The sequence below is a fragment of the Corvus kubaryi genome, unplaced genomic scaffold (assembly GCF_017639235.1).
Source record: "Corvus kubaryi isolate FWS band 111438036 unplaced genomic scaffold, C.kubaryi_AGA036_p1.0 37292, whole genome shotgun sequence".
Classification (NCBI taxonomy): Eukaryota; Metazoa; Chordata; class Aves; order Passeriformes; family Corvidae; genus Corvus; species Corvus kubaryi.
Window position 1 is genome coordinate 136,300 of NW_024581091.1, and position 22,974 is coordinate 159,273.

General features: G+C 42.1%; 1 protein-coding gene across 14 annotated transcripts in view; it reads right to left on the bottom strand.

The window, feature by feature from the left end:
* The window catches only part of ANK2 (ankyrin 2), a 247,997-nt gene that overhangs the window by 136,265 nt on the left and 88,758 nt on the right, over nt 1–22,974 (bottom strand). For 9 of the 14 annotated variants that reach the window (XM_042026825.1, XM_042026822.1, XM_042026820.1 and 6 more), the window contains exon 1: nt 18,878–19,010. The exons of 4 other annotated variants lie outside the window; for them this stretch is intronic. In XM_042026825.1, coding sequence (XP_041882759.1) covers nt 18,878–18,958 — 81 coding nt within the window. In that variant the 5' untranslated portion in view covers nt 18,959–19,010. Of the gene's footprint in view, nt 1–18,877; nt 19,011–22,974 lie in introns of those variants that run through there. One more of the 14 variants, XM_042026815.1, reaches the window with a different exon arrangement.

Consider the following 22,974-nt stretch of genomic DNA (forward strand, 5'->3'; position numbering starts at 1 on the left):
GAAAGAGGGTAAAGAACAAGACAGTTGGGGTACAGGGCTGTTGTGAAGTACAATAGATAAGAAGGCTTATTTCTAATTGACCCAGGGCTCAATCCAGAAGAAAATGAGTTCTTGCAGCCTTACCAGCTTTATTAAACTCTATTTCTACAGAAGCCTCCCATAACAAGAGTCTTAAAATGCATTAGTAAATTATAATTAGGGATTTCTTATCTCTTTTACATGCTTACAAATTAAAATCCAACTAAGTCAAAGAAAGGCTTCCATTGACCTAGAAGGCTTTGGAGAATCTCCCTATAATTTTCACTGATGGTACCAGGAATTGTGTTTGCAAAGGGAAAACAAGAAGCTAATATTTTGCCAAGTGAAAACCACAAAGTGTGGGGAATTCTTGAGCATCGTTTTGTGAACCAGAAGAACACGTGGAAGAAAGACAGCTTTGTCTCACAGCAAAAAGCAAGGAGAAAACTCTGTTTCACAGTAATTAGTAACATGGGAGCTCAGAGAGCTCAATTAAAGCCAGTCCCAAAGCAGCCAGGCCAAGCACTGACTGTGCACGGTCGTATCACTCACCTGGAATAAACAATCTGCCCAGAATAGTAGGCTTGTGGTAAATGTTTCCTAACACACACCTTACCCTAAGCCTATTTACTTTACCCATTAACGGCAGGATACCTACCCACACTCCGGTGACCTCAGAGTTCGCATATCATGGCTTAGCTGCTCAGGACAGAAAGAGCAAAGCTTAAATTTTGCAAATGGATTAAATTAATCATTTTTACCAAGACAATTTTTCTAACTGTGACAGACTGTATGGCCCAGCAGTGTGACAGCTGACCAGGCTCTAGCAACAGTGTCAGTACTCAGTTTCTGTGGGATTTCTGTGCATTTCTGTGTTGTGACTGGACACAAGTCAGTTTAGTTTTGGTTTTAAGTCAATAATAAAATATTTTTTTTTTAAATCTCAGAAACACATATATTATTGAAAAGTAAAATTAAAAGCTAAAAGCATGCATCTTCTGGCTCTTTTGATCTTATGCTTTTTGAAGGAACCACCCAGAGCTACTTTCGAAACAGAGACATCTCTTACACTCTCTGTAAGTATAATAGTATTCCACTTCGATTTTTTATTCTATCTCTAGCAACAGGTGTGGTATCACTTTGGTTAATTTATTTAGTTAATAAATAAAACCATCTAATTTACAGGAATATTTTCTAGCAGCCAGCAGCAGGATACCGAGCCATCAATCCCACAGAGATGAGGACGTGACCATGTGATGCTCAAAATACAGGTCCCTGTCTGGGGACACAGCTCATTAATGGGCCTGGGCTCTTCCCTCGGGAGTCAACAGCTCTAGAAGCTCCTACATAAATCATAGAATCATGGAACAGTTTGGGTTGGAAGGGACTTTAAAGGTCACCTGGTCCAATTCCCCCTGCAATGAACATAATTTACTGGAAAGTCAGATACCATTGGACCTTGCCTGCTTTTAGTCTGAATTGTGCTCAAATAATTTCTTCCATCTAGCAAGAATTAAATATACTGATTCCCCAATACCAAAGGTAAATATTTATAAAAATAGCAAATAATTCATTACAGTAAACAACCTCTTGCTGCCTGTCCAAGGCTCCAGCAGCCCAACAAACTGACAACTCTTCCAAACACATACAGAACTAAGCCCTTCTCAGAACAGAACTCAAAGTAATTGGTTTCCTATCCCTACCTCCAGTCTGACACTTCCAGCTAAGCCAGAACAGCGATCTGAGCGTGAGGCTTTTGGTGCCTCAGGAGAAGCGAATTGTTGATGCTTGGGATGGGGATTTGCACCCTGTGTGCAATCAGCTCATCAAATTAACTTCCCACAGAAACTCAGGAATGTTTTAGATAACTTGCAGTGAAAACATCTCTCTGTGGTTATAAAAAATTTCTAGTGAAACTTTTTCAGGTGCATAATGGCTTGTCAGTACAACACTCTTAATGAGGCATCTTAGCAGACCATAAAAATCTCTTCCACTGTAAAAGTTGCCTTTGCTTCTTACAGATGGGGAGAAAAAAGAAAAAGAGAGAACAGCCAAGAAATAACTTACATCCTGCTGAAACATTTCTGCAGAGAAAACTCATTTTAAACAACAACAATCACTGTCACTCAGGACTCAAAATTAATGAGGAACCTTGGGATGGCGAAAAAAAATCCCCAAGCTAAAAGTATTTTTGGATGCTAAGCACCATGCAGCACTCATGAGAGCAATCTGCACAAGAGAGCCACACAATCTGGGTTTACCTGGAGGCTGATTGACCTGCTCTAGATTACCTGTTTTGATGTTTTACCTTGATTTGCCTCAGGACATCTCTATAAATAAGCCTAAAAACTGCCCCCACACTTTTCCACTGCACTAGCATGCCAGAAACTCTCATCATGGACAGTGATGCCTTTGGCTCCAGTAAACATGAGATCATCATGAGATGTAAAGCACAAAACACAGCTATTTTTTGTATTTATTACATAATTAAGATGTTGACAAATATATATGATTTACATACACACACAACATTCCAAATTAAATGCCAAGGCGGAGATGCATCTTTAGGTAACTACAGAGTAAGAACTCATTTGTAAGCGTTACAGCCTGAGCGGCTGTCACTGGTGTGATGTATTTTTGCTTTATTTTAAAATCACACTGAACAAAAGGTCAGCCCTCTGTTATCACCTGATATGGATCTGCTGGACAAGCCAAAGGAATCATGCTGATTAGAGCTTGGTGAAGACCTGTCCTTGGAAATGGTCCTACAGTAGAAGGAACGTGGTAATTAGGACAGTTACTTTCCATATCATTTCAATCCTCTATCAGACCCATTTGATCACTTACAATACACCACCTTAGCAATTTTCTTCCACCCCAGGGTGGTAACATCACTGATCCAAAGGCTGGCCATGCTGTTCCAGGAGGCTCAGTAGCTTTCTCTGAAAGACTGGGCTAATTACTATAATCCCCTGCAGTGTTACTGAGGTGGCAAAATCTCAAGAGACTGGAACTGGCGATGGTGGAGTGACAATAGGCTTGGGGACAAAGCCTCTATATTGAAAAACTGGATGTGCTCAGTACCAGCAGCTGTAACTGATATTGATTTCCTTTGTTTTCCTTTCTTTTCCTTATATTCAAAAGGTATAAGTATATAGTAGCAGTCAAATAGGTTGCTAACAAAGCTGTGGAAAACAGTTACAATTCAAAAGCAACAAAATATAGGAAAGGTTGAGTTTTGTGATTTGTACCGAAGTTCTGGAACTAAGGAAAAGGAGAGGGAAAAAAAAAAAAAAAAAAAGGAAAAGTGAAGCTCTGGAACAGGCTGCCCAGGGCAGTGGTGGAGCCACCATTCCCGGAGGGATTTAAAAGATGTACCGATATGACACTTGGGAACATGGTTCAGTGGTGGGCTTGACAGTATTGGGGGAACAGTTGGATTCAATGATCTCTAGAGGGTTTTTCCACTCTAAAGGATTCCATGATCCTATGCAGAAAACGGCAGAGAAAGGAAAGTTCCTGGCTGATCCACCAAAATTTTGAAACACACACACAAAAAAAATCTATTTAAACAGTAAAATTAGAAGGATATTGAGCAAGGCCCTGCTGCCCTACCTTGGAATATTTGTGCCCTTTGAGATCCCAAGCACACGGTGACTGTCACGCTTCTGCAGGCCCTGCTCCACTTGTGTGTCCACTGGGCCCCCCAGGCAGCTGCAAGGCTGCCCCAGTGGCACCTGCATGGCTCAGCAGAACTGGGACTGGAAATGGCTCCCTGCTGACTGGATCGCAGGGAAAATTGGATAACCTTCACAAAACGACACAGAGGACTTCCATAACAATGAAGCAGTCCTGACATAAAGGGAATAATGATCAGAAGGAGCAGACAAAGTCAATTTGTTAAGAACCTAATCATGTCAAATAAATTACAATTACAGGGGTGGTTTTATTTTAGTAAGGTCTTTCAAATGGACCTGCGTAAGCAAACTGGTATGGGATAGATGGAGATAAAACTACAAAAATAAGGCTATTTCATATTCTTTACTAAGCATCTCTGACCTATGGGTGCTGGAGATGACATACTGGATTTGTAGAAATTTCATCAGCTTGGAAGATAAAACACATGTGAGGAGCTCCCTCAATGAGAAGAGGAGAGGACGGACTCAGATTCTCCCTACTCATCACACTGTCCAAAACCTGGTTTAAACTTCAACAATCAGAACTGGGCAAAATTTGACAAAAAAGTTTAAAACCTATCCATCAATAATTCTACCCATCTGAGAGGAGCTTTTCTGGTTTTCTGCCAGTACAGATGATACAGAAATACAGCTCTACACTCACACACTTCATACATTCTTCAGCTCTAATTGCTAGTGTTCATGCAGTCATCTACTAATTGCATTACTTGTTATTTCCAACACAAATACAGGCCAGAGCTATCTCCTTACTCCATGTGTCTCTTCAAAAGCATTGCCTGGTTGTGCAAAAAAAAGCCTTCAGAGGAAAAAATTCCTGCTGCAGATAACGCTAATTCTAATGTACATCTTAGTTATGAAGATTTGCCTTTGATTCGGACACTTGTTTCAAGAAAATTAACATACAAACCAGAAATTATCATAGATAAGACAAAGGATGAAATTAATTTTAACATTTTTGTCTTTTTTTTTTCCCCCCTACTTTATTTCAGTAAAAATGGGGGCTGGTGCTTTTCATACACCAACAACGAATTTGTCAGGTGAATTTTGGTACCATCTCAAGTGGTTTTTGTCATCCAGCATAAAAATCGACCATCCCTTTGTTAACGTACTCTGACTGCTTTGTTGACACACAGAAGGTGTAACAAAGTCATAGAATCATAGACTAGTTTGGGTTAGAAGGGACCTTAAAGATCAAAGTCAGCAGCAGAAGTTCATCAATTTGCAACCAGTTATGCTTTTAAAAGCCTAGTGAGAAAGTAGGTCTTCCTAGTCTGAAAAATGAGGGTAAAATAATGCTTGAATCAAATTACTTAAAATTCTTTCCGGCTAATTCTGTTCACGTTATTGAAATGCCTTAAATTTATCTCAGCAAACCACAGAGCTATCGTCCTAATGTTCATTAAAGAACTGCACAGAGAGAAATGCCCCAGTGTGAGATGCACATGTACACCTACAGGAAAAAAGCACACACACCCCACGTCCATTAAACACCTCTTTTAGAAAAACTGTTAATTCTATCTCAACATTTCTCAGCCTTCCTCATCTTTAACTTCCATTACAACTATCTAAAGTCAATCCTCCACTTTCTATCTGCAAAAAAACACCAAAATGGGCATGTTCATCCTTCACTATCAAAGTCATTAACAAAGAACAGCGTTTGGCTCCAAGATTCGCTTTAAAATCAGCACTGCTCATGCTAAAATCGCACAGTAAAAGCACAGAAATGTCTTTCACCAAAGGGAATTAGAAGATTGCAGCCTGGGATTTAAGAAAGTCTCAGTGAGATAATACCCTTTTAAACTGGCTGTGATTAGCAGGTTACTCTGAACATTCTCAGCACCTTCGACTATACATTTCTGAGGTGACATACACACACAAACTCATACTGACCCACAAATGTTTAAATAAATGCAGCCAAACTGATAGAAACCTTCTGAAAACATTCTTGCAGGCTTTTAAATATTAATTACATTTTAGAAAAAGTAAACAACGAGAAATAAATATGTATAGGGTTTCAAATTAGTATACAGATGCAAATACAGAGTAGATGACATGAAGCTGAAGTGTCATGCCCAGGTTACTCTGAACAATAACACCTTGAGAGCTGCAATAGAGAAATACAAAAAATTAGTGAACCTGAGAGAGAGTTAGATACATTTCAAACTAGCTACTCATTAAATACCAAAAGAACTAAAATACCATGCTGCTTTATAGCCTTCCACTTTTTAAAAACAGCAGTCCAAATGAATTCCAGTGCTATTTCCCCTCTTTGGCATATCTTCAAATAAAACACCACCTGGCTTAATTAAGCACGATTGAAAATAAATCGCTCATTGTGGAGGAGCTGAAAATCTTGTCACCACTGGCAGGAGGAAACAGGAGTCTGGAGCTCCCAGATCAAAAGTTTTCTGAAAATGACTACACAAAATACTGGGGCTTCATTTCTTTATATTCTAAGCCAAAATGAGATCTTTTTTTAAAGAAAACAAGGTGTGGGAAGGCACATCTTCTGCTACAGACTGGGAAGGTGGTGTGGGGAAGCTGCTCTCATTAATCACGGCCGTGCCCAGGCTGCCACCGCCTGCTGTCACACCCCTTCTCAGGGAGCCCAGCACCTGCACAGGGGTGACAATGCCAGTAGCATAAGGACAAGAGCTTGAATAAACTCTGAACAAAATGCCTGGCTGGCAGCCAAGACCAGTGAGACAGAGGTTTTAGGCATATTCCTTAAAAACATCAAGAGAACAAATGAAAGAAAGGAGCGATAAATCATATTTTCAAAATTATGTCTACAGAATAGAGAGATGTTGATAAAACCCCTGTATTTTTTAGAATCAAAACCCAATTCTTTTTTCAAAAGTTATTCCTTTTTGGCTTTCCAATTACTTTCCTAAAACCCTTTCCATAATTTTCTGTGAGTCTCCATTTTATTTCACTGCGACTGTATTATGTGCCAGCAAACCAGTTGCGAAACCCCTATGCTTAATAAGTTCCCAGAGGCTACAGAAAGATTTCTTCACTTAGAACAGCTGAAGAAATAGTTCTTTATTTGAGCAGACAGATACATGGAAGGCATTTAACCACCTAAGAAAAAAATCCACTGAGCACTGCACCGAGTGACAGAGGCTGGAGTGGACAAAGGGCTTCAGCAACCATTTGAACCTTGAAGGCCAAACCTAAAGGATTTAGGTCAACTTTAATAGATGTTGAATGAGATCAATGTAAATAAAGTATGCTTCTTTCACCTCTCTCCTGAAATGTTTTGTAAGATAAAATGTAATTAAAACAGAATAAACTCCTAATAATCCCTGCTGTTATTTGTAAGGATTTTCCACACCTGAAATTTTCTTTGTCATTCTCCTGTATCAGCAGCTCACTGTGCTCTGGAGCTCATCCTCTCCACACTCATTTCATGCTAATAATTGCCTACATTGCCCTCCCCACTGCTCTCAACCACAGCCAACAGGAGACTGAAATTCTGGACACCAAAAACATCACAATAAGTAAAACTTAAGTATCTTCTCTGTTAGCACACACACCCAACGACATCATCCTTGTTCCTTGACGTTACTCCTGCACTGACAGAAATCTCTGTCACAAGTGCTGCTGTTCCCAAAGCTCTCACAATTCACGTACCCTCCCTCCTCCCTGTTGTCCTTGGAGCACTACATGGATGTGCCACATCTGAGATCATCCTCAACGCTGTACTGCCTGTACACCAAAAACTCTGAGGAAGGCTTCCAGCAATGCAGAACAATGCAACAACTTGGGTGAAGTCACCTTCCAGCCGTGTGAAAGGAACCCCTCCAACCAGTCACACCAAACCTGCTACAGCCAGGGGCTGTGTCTGAGGTAACAGGGCAGTGTCGGTGTTCAAATTGAAGCACAATAAAGAGGAACCTCACTTCATATTTTTGGAAACAATCACACAAACTGATTTGCCAAAAACTCATTCTGATTTCCAACAGTAGTGGGAGGCTCGTAGGAAAGCAGAAAAACAGAACTCTGAAGGTTACAAAAATAATAATAATAATAATTTAAAAAATCAGTGAAAATAACTCCCCAGAAGAAACTGTTGTAATGCCACCTGGAATAATCCACCTATACATTTCACCACCTCAAAGCAGTATGCGATAGATTTAGTCAATCCTTACTGCTGAGATACAAGAGGTCAGAGCTGAGAACTGCCTTTAGAATTTAAAGGGGAATTTACATGTTTCATGAAGAGAATTAACTGCATGTTTCCACAGGTATCTGCTGGATTAATGGCACACGCTGGAAAATGGACTGATGGTATTACATGTTTTCCACAAACACCAATATAGACTAACGGCTGTCATTACTACTGCAATAAAACCAGCCAGTAATTTTATTAGGTCACAAGGAAGAATTTCCAGAGAAGGATTAAACACCTGGCCCCAGAATTTATCAATCTAAGTATACTGAAAACCAGTCCTAATTCAGCTATTCATGTAGCCATAAATGTCAAAGGTAAACAAGAAAATATTCAACTCATTCCTGATGGCATAAATCTCAAAACTATTAAAAAGCAGTCAAAATTACTAAAGTTAATGGAATCCTTCCAGGAAGTTCAGCAAGCTTTGACTCAGGCTCTAAAAATGAGCTGTGGGTTTTGTTTGAACACAGCTAAAATAAGGGCCCACTTTCCATGGCACCTCCAACCTGAATGAGTCCCTGAATACTTTGAGTAACCTCTGAGAAAAGACTTTGGGCTCAGAAGGTCTTTGGGTGAAAAGCAAAGGGCAGGGAAAGCACAGAGAAGAGGCAGGGTTTTAAAGAGGAGGGCTGTGAGGAATAAAGGCTCCTGAAGCTGGTCCCCAGCAGTAGGAGGGATGCAGAAGAGCTGAGGCTCACTGGATTCTCAGCCTTGTTTTGGCCCTTGCACCCGAGGCTGCCCCAGGCAAACCACTGCAAAGCAACTGCCTGAACTGCCTGCAGTGATACCAATTTCCTCCCATAAAGCACATTAGCTGCAAGAGTGAAAAATGCTGTTTGAGAAAATGAGTTCATATTAATACCACCACTATCAGAATGGCAGCCCAATCTCAGTTGGTCGAACCAAGCATTATAGCAATGTAAATCTCACTCTCATTTCACGTTCCTGCGACAGAAAAAAAGCACTAAATAATTACCTGCTTTTCAAGCTGTTCCAATAAAGGGTTTTGTAAGCACATAATAGTGAAAAGCATCTCCCTGATGATCTAGTCAAGCACTGAAACCCTCACAATAAAATCAGCCTCACCTTCTCAATGCTCCCAGCTGCTCATTTCCATCCCTTCCCACCCTGTGTCCTGTACAAGGCAGAAGAGGGGAGCTCAAGCCCAGGTGGATTTCTTACTGTGCTTCCCAGGAAAGAACATTCAACCGGTGGCAGCGTTGTCTCACACCATTTGTCCAACTGTGGCCTCAGGCTTGGAACAGAGAGACCCAAACCCATAACCCCATCACTTTCAGAACTTGTTTCTGAACATGATTACAAATGCCCCAGCTGCATTATGGACTTGGGACACAGGGAAGACTTTGGAGACTTTTCAGACTAGAATCGTAGGAATTCAGTTTCCTTCTGTATTAACTAGGGCTTCTCTTTTGGGGAGATCAACTACATCCATTTTCTCAGAAAGTTTCAGTAAAAGCTTAACCATTTGTTCCCTCCTTTGGGAAAACTAAACTAAACTAAACTAAAATTCATCATCACATTGATCCTCCCAAGAGGACAGGTGGAAGAAAAGAAACGAAGGTCCCAGTTCAAATGTGCTTTCCCATGTGAATGATCCCTTAACTATGGGCTCCAGCATCAACATCCAACACATGAAGCTTCCCTTATTCCAACTCATACTGTTACATACATATGGTTTGTAACCATATCTTCATCACTTGGATTATATCAAAAAGATGAATTTCATTAATTGTATTTACCACTTACATTCAGCAATTGTTTGGTTTGGATTTTTTTAAATGCATCTGGTTTCTATTTGGATGAAACTACAATGTGCAGAAGAGATTTCCAGCAGGAATTTTTTCCTCAATCACCAAAAGAAATTGGGATACCATACACAGAAGTGCAGTATAAGTACAATCCAGACTGTATTATTTCAGGTCAGAGGTAGTAACTGGTCTTTAACAATGATTTCTAGGAAAGGCATGCTGTACATCGCTATCCTAATTGCTGTCAGCCACATTTCAAATGGGCCACACTCCTAAGCTCCTTCTGCAAAGGAGCAATCTTGAATCTTGAAGCGTACATTAGTGCATAATGAGTTCCTGGCAGCTGTTTTCCAACTAAAAGCCATCGCCTGCTGCTTCTGTTGGGGATGTGGCCATGAAAAAAGCAGGTCTGCTGATAAGCAGCAGGGAGAGAGGCGTGTACAAATACGCAGCATCACATGTAATTAACCACAAGCCCTCACACACTTACACCTCCAGACACAACTGCAGTGACTGCAAGCTCTGCAAGGGCCACGGTTTCCTCAAGAAACACCTGTTGCACCATCACAAGAGGTTAATTAAAAATGAATGCAACAATGAAAGCCTGGCTTGTGTTTCAGGCAGGGAATAGAAGGTACAGGAGGGAATATTCACACCTTTCCTCCCCAACTCTGAAGGAAACGTGTCACCCTGGAAAATGTGTAACTCTACGCTTGACCCATTTAACTTGTATTTCACACCAAATAAGAGGCTATCAGCAGATCCAAGGGCTGAGTGGGAGGCTGTGATCTCTAACCAGGGCAGTGACCTTTAGACAAGGCACAGAACACGTTTCCATCTTTCTCTTCCCCTTGTTTTCGCAAGTGCTGCAGTCATCGTTCTGTCTTCAGCCTGGGTAAAGCAGTTAAAGCACAAATGGAAATGCCAGCTCATAAAGCGCCTTTCTTCAGTGTTTCAAAGCTAATGAGCATGAATCACAGATTGATTGGAAAATATGTGCCCATTCCAGAGCTTCTGTTCTGATATTCACCCTGCTCTGCTCTGTCAGAGGGGCACAGCAACAAGAGCTCCTTGGCTGATGGCAGCTGGCAGGGCCCCGCTGGCTTTACCAAACCCATGCTGACATCCAGCACAGACTGGAGCCCACTGTGCTCCGTTGCCATGCTGCGGAAACAAACACAAACAGCCTGGGACACGGCACCACAACACGCACCCGAGTGCACACACACACGTCCCAGGGCCTCCTTCTCCTGGTCTTGATGCCCATTCATTCACTTTATGATTAGGTCATACCAATGTCTCCACCAGCACAATCAGACGAGGTTTCTAATGGCTCACGCCATGAATAACTGCCACTGTTCCTTGACATTTATACGCTGACATCTGCTCTCCCATACTGAAAGCTGCCAGATGTATTAGACATTTAAAATATTTTTAAGAGGAGGACTAGTAGAGTCTTTTGATCACAGGAAAGCAGCACAATTTTTAACACAGGACGAGACAAACAAGGTTCAGAATGGCATATCCTACAGAAAGGTGTAAATTGTTTATAAACATCAGTTCCCACTTCCATTTACTACCTCAAAACTACTACCAATGTTCTTTGCTGCCTCCACTACACTGACACACTTCAAACCCTGCTCTATAAAGGAACCCTAGGAGTGGAACAATTAGCAGATTTAACTGATCATGAAGCTATATTGCTGCAGGAACCTGCACTCCTGGTGCCAGCTGAAATCCATACACTCTGCTTGCTGAGATCCAGTACTTCAGTGTAATATAAATGCATGGCAGCCAAGCCTCAATGAAACAAATAAAAGCAACCAATCCCTTCTGAAGCGCTCAGCTTGTGGCAGAAACCTATACACTGTTTAACCTAGAAAATCACTTCCAGCTGCAATTACTGTCTTTTACTCTATCCTTTCCTTTGGAGCTGATCCTACTCCCCAGAGAGCACTTCATTCACGGGCTAAATTGGGGTGGGTGGGTGTGTGCATGTGTGTGAACTAAACCCAGAGAAAACAGAAGTAGGCTACAAATTGTGTACCTGCTTGTAACCCAAGTGTAGCCAGCTGGAAGGAACCACAGAAGAGGTGAGATAATGTGGGTTGGTGTCTACCTTTGCTCCCTAAATTGCTGCATGCCAAATGAACATTTTTATTTCAGGAAGGTTTGGGGAAAACAATCAATTGCCAAACTGACTGGCAATGCCCAAAAGGATACACTGCCTTTTTGTGTAAAACATAAAGATATAATACTACGTTTTCCATCCTCCATATTCACATTTAAAATAGAGAAAGATGAATTTGACAATCAATTACATGTCCTTACAACTAGGATTTTTTTACCAAAATTGACCTGAAGTAATTCACTGCCTCTCTCATGCAATTTTAGAAATTGCTCTCAGGGAGCCTTGCACATCGGCCCACCTCCATCTACTTTTTAAATATTTTTCCCTCCTGTATTTGGGGCCAGAGAACAATGAAATGAAGTGGAAATAAATGAGAAAATGAAAAGCTACTAGGATCCCACTGGATGAATAACAGAACTGCAAATTTCTACTGAAAACTGAAATACTGGATTATTCCTACACACTGGAGGCATAATGACAGGAAGTTCAAACTTTCAGCTCAGCAATTTCTGTCACCAAGACAAAAGAAGCCTACATAATCAGCTAGGAAATATTTTGAAATAATTAATTCCTGAAAATAAATGATAACGGAAAAGCCTCTGGCCATCTTAGTATTTTTTTGGCCTCCCTCTGTTCCTTGCATTTCAGAGCTCCAGGGCTCACAGTGTGTAACCTAAATATCTACGTGCTGCATATGTCAGTCTCGATTTATAGAGTCCCTAGCCAGAGATGCCATCAAAAGCATCAACACAGCATGCCCAGCACAGACAGGGACACGGTGCCACAAAAACAAGGCATCTCTGATGGGGACAGGCAGGTTACAGAGGGGGACACCATGAGGGCAGGGAGGCAGAGACAGCATGTGGCTGCCTCCAGCATGGCCCCAATGTCCCTAGAGAGCCAGGACAGGCAGCTTTAAGCCCAGCTCAGCCTCTGTCACCGCAGGAACGCGTGACAAGGCTGTGAGATGCGTGAGCGCGATACAATAAATGCGATACTTGACAGCCCCAGGCATCCTGCAGGGAGAAAGGAAAGCTGGCTGGGGAAAAAGGGACTTGGTTCTCTGACTCAGTTGATGTTTGCCAAACATTGGTGAAAATGAGCAAGAACTGTGAATGATAAATCAGGAGCCTGGAATGCGCAGCAGGCGGACGCAGGCTCAACCAGCCACGCCATCCCCTGTAACAGTCACCACTGATCCAGATCATCTCCTCCTTGTTACCTTCACAGTATTTAATCTGTGAAGTGCACCACTGGCACAAGTCTGCTAATACGTTAAAACAACTCCATCCCTTTGCAGATTCCTATTACTCTGTTATGAAAACAAGAACATTTTTAAAACAATATGTATATTACCTTTAAAGGCCACAATGAAGGAATTTAACCTACCAAGTAGTTGTGTTCCTTCTAAGACTTGTTCATTGCTCATGGCATCGATACAACAGAGCACAGCAACAGCTGAAGTGACCCTGTTACACGGGAATATATAGACCTAGAAAAGCCAGGCTCAGCCATGGGGCCCAGACCATGTGCACTCTTGTCTTACACACTTTACGATGCTAAAAAAAAACCCACAACAACACAAAACACTCTAGTCCAGATGTTCGGCTCTAGCACACATCATTATCTGTAGGAACCCAGAGTGCCCAGAGTATTTCTCTGCCTGTTTTTAAGGGTTCTTGCCCCCCCTGAACAACACTGTTTTAGCCTCCAACCTTGGAAAAAGTTACCAACGGTCAGACAAGAACTAGAAAATACAGTGGTGTGAATTAGGTGACAGACTACTATGTAAGATTGTCAAAGGGTGAAAAATACAGAGGTTTTGGGCTTCTCTTTGTAGTAAATAGATAAGAGTAAAAAATATCAAAATGAAGGATTGTTGTTATTCTCTAAATCTTCTTCTACACCATGATCTGCAGTAAAAGTAGTTTGGAATGATTGGATAGAAAATTCCGCAGTTCCTCGTCATGTTACTGAATAATTGGTAGGAAAGTGAAAATAATGTAGGTTTTTAGTAACTATTGGTTAAATTATCTTTAAAAAGCTGTGTAAATCTTGATAGAGAAGCCTCACTCCTGCTTTTCTGTGCTCTATGCTGTACCTGGGTCACGCTAGTGGCTCTTGTCCTCTGATAAGACTTAATAAACAACTATCTGGAAGCATTGAAACTCCAGGAAAAGTCTCGGTTTATCTTTGAAACTCCTTGCAAGGACTTTCAGCAAATTCTGAAATCCCATCCCGAGGGACTTGATTTACAGCACAGTACAGTGTCAATTATTTTCCCTGCCTTGTTGCTCTAAGTAAATGGAAATTGTTTATCCAGAGCATCACTCACCATGGAGCTGTTGTGATGGAAGCACGGGGTGTTTGCTGATGCAACTTGGGAAACAGAGGTGAGACGTTCTATCCCACAGTGGAAGAAATACACATCATTGATGGTTGTTACCATCACACATAGCAACTAAAGCTAAATACAGCAAAGCATTTGCAGCTACAATGTTAGTTTTACACCTGGCACAAAATGTGCTGGAAGACTCGTGATAGGAATAAAAGGCAAAGGGAACAAGCAAATCCTGATTTCAATAGTGCAAGAACAGCAGTGGAGTTGCATCAGATTCATGATAGTGCAAACCATGTTAAAGCACAGGGCAGACATTTAGGAATACGACTGGTTTGACCCTTAACACTCTTAACAAACCTGTCCATGACTAAAAAACAAGTTCATTTTTTTCTCTATCTATTCTCTTCTTTATAGAGCAAATTCTAGAACCATTCCTCTGCTAATCCAATTTATACTTTCATATAAATTGGATTAGCTCCTCTGAAAGCAAAGCAGTTCCAGTTCTCTCCCACTGGTTCAGCTGAAAGAAGAGTAAGACCTTCCAGCCTTACAGCAGCTGTGTTACCAGTAAAATTAGCAATATTGAACACCAGTGAGTTGGGTTAACTTGAAACTACCACTTTTCCTTTGTAATGAAGTCTTTTAGAGATCTACTGCTGAAAGAAAGAAAATCCTGTGGTTTTTCTCATTAGCTCTTTTCTGCCTGTTCAATTTACTGCTTATTGACTGAAGGAAAAGCTCCTTTCTTCTAAAGCTAGAGGACGTGATCTCTCTCAGGTGGCACACTCCGGTTCCATGCCAGCTGGATCACCAAACAGCACAGCCGAGAGCAGTGTGGCCACAGCTATTTGTCTGTCACCAGTATAGCAGCAGACTGGGGCAAAGAGCAGCAACTAGAGAAGGCACAGGGAGACTTTTCAAGTGTGGAATGAGGGCAATTCAGAGAAACACCACCCAGAAAACTGGAACTGCTGTCCTACCAGCCCCCACGCCAATTTCAGGAGAGATGGTCACTGATTCAAACCCTTCTTTTGACAGCATTCAGTTTTCCATTAAATTTGGTAGTTGCAAGGGTGAAATAACCAGGTAAACAAACATTTTCAAATACTTAAATAGCCACACTTGCCATCAATTAAAGTACTGTGCAATATTACTATGGCACTGTAAATGACACAGAGGCAAAGCACAGAACCATGGGAGCAAGAGGGACCTCCTCGAAGGAGTTGAATCCAGTCCAGTGATATGTTATAGAAATCATATCTCATACATAATTAAGTTTTTCTTGGCTTTCTATCTGATTAAACCTATTAGAAGGCTGCAGAGGAGCCTCATTTCCTTTTCCCCCCAGGTTGCCTTTGCTTAAGCACACTAAAGCTAAACTCCTCTGGATTCTGCATAGGACAAGCTCACTCTTCTGGCAATCCCTCTCTGCATGTTTTGTGTACATTGAGATTCTTGTTCCTGAACATAAGTGACCAACATGACACTTGTATTCCAAAATGGGTCTCAATTACCTTATGCATGGAAGAAAAAGTCTTAAGTAATCGAAATTAATTAAAAGGATTAGCTTGTACACTGTAATGCCTGCATTATCAAGTATACAGCTTTCACTGGAAGTACTTCACATAATGCAGCCAATTTTATTTAAAATAGGACATTATGCTTAGGTTAGAAAAGGAAGTCTCATTTCTTTTCCTTTAAATCGACATTACAACTTCCTCCAAGTCTTTTCCAATATGGGTCTGACTCCAAGATTGTAATTTTTCTTAAAGAATGAGCAAGACAAGTGAAAAGACTGGAATTCTGCAATAAGCCAAAATGGATTATTTCTGCATTGATCCATCAACAGTGTGGTTCATGAAGAGCCTGTAAGTTTAGGAAGAACTTACGGCTCCTAGAAACCCCTTTGCCATCAGTGCTTTCAATACTAGATATAGGAATATACTTCATTTTCCACATGATCAACAGTAGTTGGTTTTCATCTGAAACATTGTAGGATGAAAAAAACCATCCTTGAAATGAATTCTATAAATTTAGTATTTGAGCCCTTTGCAACAGACTTGGCAAAAGACAGAAGGAAAACACTAACACATTACAAATTCCAGATCACTTGCTGCATTACTCCTTCAACACCAATCTCCATTAAGTTACACCAGCAGCAGAACAAGCCCTGTCCACTACTGCACCCTGTGCTCTCCAATACTAGAATTGTGTGAACATGAACTTTCTTCCCAGGAACACTAATTTGATCATATCCCAGTTATCACACAAAGGCAAAACTGGAAAACTGGACACAACCCTACCACTGGATTAACAAACCTATTAAAGCAGCCCACTGACTCACCAGAACACACAAAGCCACAACCATCACCAAGGATTAAATTTGGCTTTGCGTAGGTAGTAATTTTCCCCATTTAATGGAAATTCCCATTATTCCTATCCTGTATGAAGACAAAACTGAAGCCTTCTTATTTTAAAGTGTGCACACATTAAAAAACAGGGTACTGCTGAAAATTAGAGAGAGTTGTGCATGGCTTCCTAGCTAGGACACCATGGTGGAATACAGAAGATCCAGCTGGACGCCGTATCTGAGAAGAGCCGCTCTTTGCCTCTCCCAATACACAGATCAAACTCATCTAGATCAATTAATATTTAATTATCCACACAAAAGGGATCAACTTCCACAGAACAGATAGAGGGCATATTGGCTGGCGCAATGCAGCTTTGTTCAGCAAAAGTAGTTCAGGACCTGAAAACAGGCTACATTACTTGGGATTTTGGAGCTCTTGCACATGGCACTTGTGTCTCTGTTCCCAAAATAAATTGTGCCTACCTAGTCAAAACACAGAGGAATTCAACCTGGAATTCTTGTACTCTTGGCTATTCCAGGGTCTATCTCTCTCATCAAGAAAGCTACCAATTTTGAGGTTTTCAGAATATAATTTGTAGAATTTTAAAAGAAATATCAACGGCAGGAGCTGTATTTCTTCATGAACCCACTAAGGGTGAAAGACTGGTGAGAGCTTATCTAAAACAGACCTGAGCCACCAACATCTACTGCATCCAAACTCAGGGATTAACAATATTTTTGCTTAATATCTGTCAGTTGAAAGTGCCTCGTTTATATTTTCTAGTTGTAAAAGGAAACACCCAAGCATTTATTATACTTTTGAAAAACGAAGATGAATCAGCTGTTGGAAGACTCTGAATATGGAGACTCAATATAAGAGATGCTTTCCAAGCATTCATTTGGCAGCTGTTGCAACCTTGAAAGGCTCTGGGCCACTTTACTTAGAAAACAATGGAGAAACAAGAAAGCATAAATGCAGAGATTAAAAAAGAAGCAATCTGAACACCCACTTTGACTCCTTAGACCTTCAAAACCTCTCTCCTAATATGACATTGTTCCCAGATAACCTAACAGTCCAATTAAAACATCGGGTATGCACCTAATCTTTTGATTTTTGCCTCCTTATATGGATTTCCATACCCACACAAATAAACCTTTCAAATTCAGAGGCGAGACAAAGCAGGTATCCTCTTTCCTACTAGGTTCTGCTTAAATATAAGGCCATGATGCTATATAAAATCCCCCACTGTGTGGAGATCCAGGCAATATTCCAAGCACAATGGGGTGGGGTGAGGATGTTTTTGTTCAAATTCTCGTTTAGACTGGATTCTCTCATACCCTTGTGGTTATAGGTACAAAATCTTCCCTCTGTGATAAAAAAGGGCCTAACAGTGTCACCTATTGCAAAAGAGCTTTTCCTCACCAGGTCAAAGCCCTTGCAGAAGTCGCTGAATACGTGTCTGCGCGTTATTACAATCTGTAACAATTTGTCTTGCCCACATACAGTGTGGGTTAAAATGCCAATTCTATGCAAAATAAGGGACTGAAAAATTCACCAGTGTATGCTGTGTGTGGATTAAATAATTCTTCTTCACCCTGTAAGCAGTCCCCTACATTTCAGAGCTGTAACTCAGGTTATAACAATTGACATAAAAGAAGGGGAGGGGAGAATAACTGTAAACCCGTTTATGTCATAATTATGCAGCACCACAGGCATCTCTCCTCCTAAAGGGGAGAGAAAGCCCAAACAGAAATAAATAGCAGCCTGCAATTAAAGCCATTAAAAAGCGATTACCTCAACCGGGGGGTTGAAGCAGCGGGCACGGCAGGCTATACCTTGCAAATCAACCATTTGTGACAGAACGACTGGACACGCAGAGAAAGTGCCTTGGGAACTGGGTGTGGCTGGGCAAATTCACGTTTTTACCCAGGTATTTGTCATTAGCATCACCGAATTACCACGGATGGTACAATAGCCAGCAATGGATTTCTATGACTGTTTATAATATGACCTTAAGAACCATCTCCGGAAAAATAAACCAAAGGTTTATAAACCTCCGTCTCTGTAGCTTGAAGGAAAAGGGATGTGTAGCAGCACATGAGCCAATATCACCTTCTGTCAAAACAAACCACCCGCTCTCTTAAGGGCAGCCGAGGGAAACCTGCGCTGAGCAGCATCCGCTGCCGAATGACACCAACTTCAACAGAACAAAAAACACAGAAAACCCCCTCGGCTCAGCCATCCGGCTCGGTTATCGCAAGGCTATCGATTCCGCATAGAAACAGACGGGGAGAGAGCCCTTGCTCGCGGAGGCAGGGCAGCAGCATCCCCCCGGGCTCCGCGACCCCAAGCACCGCTCCCCGCCCGGCTCCGCTGCTGATCCCGGTCCCACCTTCTTGGGTCTCTTCCTCCGCTGGCTGCCGCCGTTGCACTTCTCGCCGCCGTCGCTCTTCTGGGCCACCTCCTCGTTCATCCTAGCGAGCGGCACTGCCGGCGCCGTGCCGTGCCATGCAGGCTCCGCGCCCAGCCCTAGCCGAGGGTGGCACCGCCGGGGCAGGGCCGGGGGCGGGCACAGCGACAGCGGCGGCGTTGCCGTGGCGGCGGCGCGGGGACGGGTGGGGACGGCGCACCCGGGCAGGGGGTGATGCTCCGCGGGAGAAACGCTGTCGGGAGTCACAGACTGGCTGGGGTTGGAAAAGATTGTTAAAGCTCATCTCCTAGTTCCAACCCCCTGCCATGGGCAGGGACACCCTCCACTAGATTAGGTTGCTCCAAGCAACCTGCCCCGTCCAGCCTGGCCTTGGACACTTCCAGGGATGGAGCGTCCCTGCAGCACGAGATGCTGCTCACACACCTTCCTTGTCCCCAAACCCATACACGTGAACCGGGTATTTGGTCACAACTGTAACATCCAAGAGACGATTCACTGTCAATATCAAAGCAGACAATGGCAGCATGATTGGCACAGCACAAGGCATTAGTTTGTACTACTAAAATAAATCACCTCCTCCTTGGGTTGGAAGAACAACAGAGCAGCATTCAAATGTAAATGCATTCTTCTATTTCTTCTGATAAATACTTTGAACAGAAAAAAATAATGACACCGTTCCACTTCCAGCTGAAAGAAACAGCCAAGTAACTTGCCCTCCTCAAACAGCAGCAAAGGCTGGGGAACAAAAGAAAAAAACTCCCTTTAACTGCTTACTCAGCAAAGGAGAGGCTGGAGAAAGTGGAAAGGACCCAGTGAGGCATGAATTCACTCTCCCACAATCGCGCTGTCTGCGAACACAACGAACATCTGCAGCACAACAACAATGTGAGCAGTGTAACTATCTCCAAATCTTTTTTTCTTTTCCTTACTTTAAGAGCGACTTCTTTGTTACTGCAAGCAGTAGTAAATTCTAGACTAAAATGAGAAAACTCATGTAGAAGTAAGGGGAGCTACAGATCCTGAAGAAGGCGGGTGCTATACAACACTGCATCTGTTATGCCATAATTAGAGCTGCAATCACAGTCACAGCAAGGATTTTGGGGAAGACGTACAACAGTCATTTGTTATCAGCATCAGACATCCATGGAATTCATTTGGAACCTGTGGAGATGCAGTTATTCTTTTAATTTACAAACGCAGATGCTAGTTCTAAAGAGAGAGGTCATCTCCTATTTCTCATTTTTGTCAAATTTTGCAGAAATTCATCCCCCTGCCCAGCCCTTTCTCATAGCAAGCAAAGCCATTTACAGTCTTTGTCTGACATTTATTTATTCCCAGTAAGTGATTCTTGGGTTAAGTACCATTGTTGAGGTATGTGGTGATTACATAGGTGTGTGTTTTCTTCTTACAGTGCTTCTTACACTACTAAAAAACTGAAATCAGTGATATTTCTGAGTGTAAAGATGAAGTAAACTTCAATCACACGTGATGGTTCTTGTAACTAACAATCATGCATGATGGTTCTGAAAACCCAGAGATCACGTGGTATGGCAGTGATGTAAAGGGGATGAAAAATAAACTATCTAGCTCAACCAAATCCATCACTTGTCCCTCTGTTCCTAAAGGAGATGGGACTTTTCATTATATTTTTAATTATATATTCACTTATAGTCTTCAAGCTGAAAAAAACAAGGAAACAGGATTGCTGGAGATTTCCATGATAGCCAGGAAACAAACAGATTTTCCTGAGAGACTTAAATGATGGAAGGCTTGGTGCCTGGTGAAAACAAGAATTCTCTGGGAGTCACTGTGAGTAGCTAAAGGGCAGCACCCTGGGGAGGCAGCCAGTGCTAAGTGCAGGCTACAAGGTGTGAGGGAGGAGTGAGACAGAAAGACACAGTTTGAGGATTTCCAATTTCCATCCCCATTTCTCACCTGACCTTTCCTTTTTTTCTATCAGTGCGTGGGAGTTGCACTGTCACACAACTCCCTGATGCATCAAGGGTACAGTGTGACAGTGCCCACAAACAAAATACTGGAAAAACCTGTTGTGACACATATTCCAGCTACAAAACCACCCCAAATCCTCATATACAAGTTTGCTGAAGGACGACAACCTCATTAACCTTAACTGCTCTTAGACCCTCTCCCCAGATCCCAGGCGTTCACCTTTGGCAATGCAGCTTTACCTGCAGGCAAAGAAAACAATGCCCTTGCTCACTAAAAACACATCAGTACTCTTCATTTCCCATGATCCCAAAAATCCAGCATAAAAACAAACCAACCCAACCTAACCAGCCAGGGAATCACAGCTGGTGTCAACTGACAACAGATCTAGCAGCAGCACAAAATCAGGCCTAACAGCCACACAAGCTGCCTCAGAAATGCCCAAATAGCCAAGGAAGTCCTAAATATTCAGAACTGCTGAAGGCATTCAAACTCACTTAAAGCAGTTTGGAAAAATATATTGTATTTTTCATGTGTATTCCATTTCCTTCACAAAATTTATTAGCTGAAAAAAATACGTAGACATAAACTTCAAATACAGGGAATTACACAGTGATTTTTAACTCGCTTGAAGCAGGGCAGCAGTCACACACCTGATCAGCCCTCAGGAGTTTATGAAGGGGATATCAGCTCTCCAAACCACACCTATGAACCCACAGAACCAGGAGCAAAGGCTGGTGATTTATGATAGGACAGTTCCCATGAATGAGGGTTTAAGTGAGCAGGTGGATTAGCGTGTGGAGACTTCCCACGGATATATCCCATCAGTTATGTTGTTTCCAGGCTGTATTCATTACACCCAAGTCCAGCTGCTTAGCTCAAGTGCCTTAATCCACCCCACATCTGAACCCCAGCCTCAACCATCAGGTTAACAACATACAATTACCTCCCTTCAGACAGCTTTGATCAAGGGGATTTCACCCTGGCTTAAATTTACTTTACAGAGCTGAAAATAAATGATGCAAAAGTGTAAAGCAGCTCCCTGAAAGTCCTTCAGCAGCGTGCTGGTCATTCTCTCTGAAGCACTGCCAGAAGCCTCCTGCAGTACACCAGCATCCAGGGCAGCAATACCACAGGAATCCCTTTAATCTGGTTAAGTGCGGTCAGTCAGAACGGCTTCCTTATCGAGTTTTGCTGGGGTGTTTTCCAGACCCGGGAGCCTTACTCCCAAATTCATTCCTATTGTCATGCAAACCCAAGCCAAGGAAGAGTGTGCTTGTTACAGCTGCTGGCAGATGGCTCCAGCCTGCACCAAGCAGTGTGATGGTGCAGCTGGGTCACTGCTGCTGTGCAAGATAGCAGGCTTATCACTACCTCAGGCACGTCTACACCGTCAGTCTGACGCTCCATTTCCCAGAGTCATTCCTTATATCGTCATTCTAGGTGGCTGCCACAACTAAAAAATTTAATCCTACAGGACCACCTCCATTCCCACTGAATTTAACAGCAGCACATCCATTAAGATGTTTGTTGGAATGGTGGGAACGTACATAATGAAAATTAGAACCTTATATTTTAGTTGAACTACAGCCTCTTTCTACATCCTGACCTTACTTCATATTCTGCACCTGTACTACCTATACTTTTATTTTAGAAAAATTGAAACAACGTTGTCAGCAAGTCAGAAGACTCCCACATTCACATTTTGGAAACTGAAGGCCAGAGGTATTCTATCAGTGTATCAAATACATATGGGAGAGAGTAAAGACCAAGACAGGCTCTTCTCAGTGGCACCCAGCAACAGGCACAAACTGAAATGCAAGAAATTCTATTTAAACAGAAGAAAAAAACAACACTTCAAAAGTAAAGGAACATACTGTCTTGCTAGATTATGAATTCTTAGAGATACTCAACACCTTACAAGGCATGGTCCAGAGCAACATGCCCTGGCTGAGCCTGATCCAAGATAAAGATTAGACTATGATCTTTGAGACCCATCTCCACTTGGCCTGTCCTAAAAGCAAACCCTCTGCATTTGTCACATCACAGTAGTTGTTAAAAGCATTAAAATACTCAGCTATTCCAGCTGAGTAATTGCAGATATTGTCATT